This window comes from Pygoscelis adeliae, unplaced genomic scaffold (genome assembly GCF_000699105.1).
Source record: "Pygoscelis adeliae isolate BGI_AS28 unplaced genomic scaffold, ASM69910v1 Scaffold36, whole genome shotgun sequence".
NCBI classification, from domain to species: domain Eukaryota; kingdom Metazoa; phylum Chordata; class Aves; order Sphenisciformes; family Spheniscidae; genus Pygoscelis; species Pygoscelis adeliae.
This window is the reverse complement of record NW_008824934.1, coordinates 5,935,032-5,938,985: the sequence shown is the minus strand read 5'-3', so window position 1 is coordinate 5,938,985 and position 3,954 is coordinate 5,935,032. Positions and strand designations below refer to the sequence as shown.

At 59.3% G+C, this 3,954-nt stretch overlaps 1 protein-coding gene across 1 annotated transcript in view; it reads left to right on the top strand.

Annotated features, from left to right (window-relative positions):
• Positions 1 to 13: 13 nt before the first annotated feature.
• ARHGEF10L (Rho guanine nucleotide exchange factor (GEF) 10-like) overlaps positions 14 to 3,954 on the top strand; it is an 82,097-nt gene continuing 78,156 nt past the window's right edge. The window contains 7 exon segments of the mRNA XM_009325317.1: positions 14 to 125; positions 245 to 272; positions 972 to 1,057; positions 1,185 to 1,268; positions 1,544 to 1,719; positions 2,173 to 2,289; positions 3,098 to 3,206. Of these exon segments, the coding sequence (XP_009323592.1) occupies positions 2,257 to 2,289; positions 3,098 to 3,206 (142 nt within the window). The 5' untranslated portion in view covers positions 14 to 125; positions 245 to 272; positions 972 to 1,057; ... (1 more) ...; positions 1,544 to 1,719; positions 2,173 to 2,256.

The following is a 3,954-nucleotide window of genomic DNA, read 5'->3' as shown; positions in this document are numbered from 1 at the left end:
CTTTGACTTTGAGGACAGCGAGGAAGAGGAGGAGGAGGAGGAAGAAGACTCGGTGGCCGAGCCGAGCGGCGAAGCGGTCCTCCGGGCACCCCCTCGCAGGCGGCGTGCTGCCAGCTCCAGCGTCGGTGAGGGGGGCAGGCAGGGGGGCCCCGATGTCCCCACCGTGTCCCCTTTGGGTGCTCAGGGTGGCACCGCTGCAAGCCTGGGTGCCAACGCCATTTCTCTTTGCTTTTCCTCTCCGCAGATGGGCTGGTGCCAGAGACCCAGGAAGGGTACGTGGGGTTCTGGGGGGATTTTGGGGGGTTTTGAGTCCCTCAAGGGAGAAAGCACAGCTTTGGGGTTTGTTCCCCCCTCTTTTGGGATGTCGCAGCCTGGCGCCGTGCCTCAATTTCCCCAACTTCTCCCCATTGCTTGCGAAAAGGGCTGCGAGCAGGAGAGCCCCGGGGTTTTGGGGTGCCCCAGGGAGCTGCGGGGGCTTTGCGTACCGCCAGGGCTTTGTGGTTAACTGGGTGGTGGGGGGCTTCCTCCGGTCCCTTTCCAAGGAGTGCAAATCTGGCTGCAAGGAGAGCATGTCCTCCCTGGCGGAGCATGCACGGGGCACAGCAAGAGGGACAGGACCCCCACCAGGGATGGGGACCCTCTCCCCGTGCTCCCGGATGCCGGCGCATCCTCCTGCCCCGCAGCAGCACGCGGACCAAGGCTAAAAAAGCCATTTTTGGGTCTTTTGCATCATCCCTGTGTGGGTTGCCTGGACCCACTTAAAAAGCCATCGTGACCCTAAAACCCAGGACCCCCCAAATCTGTGGGGGCACGAATACGAGCTTTATTCTGTGCTTGTGAACCCCTTGTAATAGGAACGGGGGGGGGGTGATGGGAGGGTGAGGTGCCTGGGTGCACCCGATCCCGGGGGATTTGCACCTGCTCCGGGGCGGTTTGCACCTCGGGGTGCTCCCTGACCCCCTTCCCCGCAGGCTGCCAGCGGGGGTGAGCAATGGGGAGGCTGGTGGAGAGCCCCACATCAGTGCCCAGACCTGGAAGAGGAAAAGCGGCCGCCGAGGTGGGTTAAAATGGGCAAAAAAACCCCAAAACCCTGCCAAGACTTGGGAAGGATTTCTCCATCCTGGCTTGATCCTTGGGTGGTGACCTGAAACCCTGGGGGGGTTTTCTTGTGTCCCCCCTCGAAGGTGAGCGCTTCGAGTTCCCAGCAGTGGAGGACGATGTGATCTATGACGACGTCCCCTGCGAAAACCTCGATGCCGAGCAGGACGGTAGGGACAGACCTTCCCCGCCCCATTCCCCGGGGACCGTGAGCCCATTTTCCAGCCAGGCAAACCGAGGCACGCTCCGGGAAGGAGACGCTTATCCTAGAAGAGGACGCGGAGGGGGATAACCCTAGGAAAACTGCTGGGATTTGGCAGGGATGAAGGCAGATGTGTTCCCGGAGGGGTTGCAAGACCCTGAGGATTTGGGACATCTCCTGTGGGTCCCTGGGGAGGGGAAATTGCCTTTCTGGAAGGAAAAGGAGCTGTTTTTCGCTTGCCAGGCCCGGGGACGGAGCGCAGCCTGATCTATGAGGAGGTGCAGCGCGGCGAGGGGCCACGGGCGGGCGAGGATTTGGGCTGGAGCTCCAGCGAATTCGAGAGCTACAGCGAGGATTCAGGCGAGGAAACCAAGCCGGAGGCCGAGCCGGCCAAGCAGCGGGCATCCTTCCAGCCCAAGGTAACGCTGGAATTTATTTTTTTTATTAGTAGTTTCCTTTATTTTTTTTCCCCTGGGTTTGCTTGTATAAAGGCACCGGAGCATCAAGCCTGGCTGCTCCTGCAGCTGGTGAAGCAGAGGATGCTGTGGTTCCCGGGGTCAGCCAGTGCAAAGCCAGCCCGAAACTTCCGGGGTTTCATTTCTTTCTTTTTTTTTTTTTTCTTCCTTCCCTTTTTTTTTTTCCCCTTTCCTTTTGCATTTCGGCGTTGCTGGAGCGTGGCTGCTGCCTTTCCCTGCACTTGCTCCCTTCCCCGCTCGAGTAAAGCCAGACTTTTGGGAAGATGCTGCCTGTACCGTGCTGCTTTGGGGTGATTTCTCCTCTTTTTTTTTTTTTTGGCTGCTTACCTGGATCTCTTCTCTGCCTTCTCTCGCCTCCTCTGCCTTCTCCTCCCGCCTGGTTTGCTTTGGGCTCAGCTTTCTCCAGACCTGAATAGACTAAAGGAGAGATACGCCAGGACTAAGAGGGACATCCTGGCTTTAAGAGTTGGGGGGAGAGACATGCAGGAGCTGAAGCAGAAGTACGATTGGAAGGTACTGTCCCTCCTCCGTCCCTTGTCCCCCAAATTTCCCGGGGGGGCGGGGAAACCCTCCCGGAGTTTATCCAGGCTGAATTCATCCCATTTCATCCCCCAGAAGAGGGAAAAAAAATTGACTTAAGCACCACAAAGCTGCCTCTCATGTCCATCTGTCTTGCAGCTCCCCGTCCTCCAGCTGCCCAAACCATTTGCTTTTTGGGTGTTTTGTTTTTTCTTAAGGGGCGTTTGGACGAAGCGAGGTTGCCCGCGGGATAGATGGATCTGAGAAGGTTTTTCCCCCCGATACGGGGTGGAAATCAGGTGGGGAAGGAGATTCTTGGGAGGCGTAGAAACTTAGTGCAAAGCCTTTCCCAGCTCCAAACCGTCCAGGTTGGCAGTTTGTGGCCAGTTTGGACTGGGAAGGCGACGCCGATGTCAGCGTGGGCTAAAAATGCTGTGATTTGAGGTGTGAAAGGCCAACACCCCCCACCCTTTGCTCTCTCGCACACTAAAACCCCGGCCGCGAGGAGGGGATGGATGCGCTCGTGCCTCCCTTCCCTCCCTCCTCTTCGCTTTCGCTGCATGCTCCCGCTTTGCCCGCGCCTGCTTGCACGCGGCCGTGTCCCTGCGGAGGGAGGAGAGATGCTGGAGCATCCTTCTTCCTCGGCCACGCGCCTCCTCTTCCTCCCTGCTGGGCTGCGTGGGAAAACGGGGACGACGCTCGGAGGGGACGTCCCCAAGGGGATGGCACTGCCGTAGCCGGACCCGAAATGGGGTCCCGGTGCTGCCTCGAGCCTCCTGGTCCCTCTCGTCCCCCTGCCCAGATGACCCAGCTGATGAAAGCAGCCAAAAGCGGCACCAAGGATGGTTTGGAGAAGACCAAGATCGCGGTGATGAGGAAGGTGACGTTCCTGCACCGGAAAGAAGCACCAGGTAAGCGGGGAACCACCCTCCCCCTCCCCGCTTTTGAGAGCCAAAAAAAAAAAGCCTTTTTGAGGGTATTTTAAAAAAAATTCGTTATGAATCCTTATGGCTTTCAGCTTTTCCTTTTGCTGATTTATTTTCTGCGTTTTAAGCTCTTATTTGATCCTTTTCACTCTTTGCATCCCTGTGCAAGCTTGGTCAGTTCGGCTCGCTCCTTGCTCCAAGCACCCGTGTCCTTTTGGGAGCAGGACAGCGACCCCACCACGTCAGCACCCACGGGTGCCCCCCTTGGACACAGAGCAGGATCTGCCCTGAAATACTGGTTTTGGGGTGTTTTCCTAACCCTCCCACTGTCGCGTAGGGGATGGGGAGCAGAGGAGGAGGGCAGCGGAGGCGGAAAAGCAGCCGCCTGCCCGCTGGAGCTCGAGGGTCTCCCTGGAGCATCACGGGGGAGGTAGGATCCCGGCGGGCGGCCTTGCAGCTCGGCCGGGGCTGCCCGGGGGATCCGGCGTGTGTGTCCTGGCCTCGCTGCATGTTCCCGACGCGGCTTAGCCTCACCGGGGTGGGGGCTTAAATGCTCTGGGGGTCCCCGGGGTGCTGGAGGGCATCCCGTCCCCGGGGTGCTGCAGAGCATCCCGTCCCCAGGGCGTGGAGATGGGGAGAAGGAGCTTGTGGAGCCGGCAGCCAAGGGCGGCGAGGCTCCCTGCCAAAATTAGGGAAGGAAAAAGGGCACACGGGCGCCAGCACGCCCCCCCCC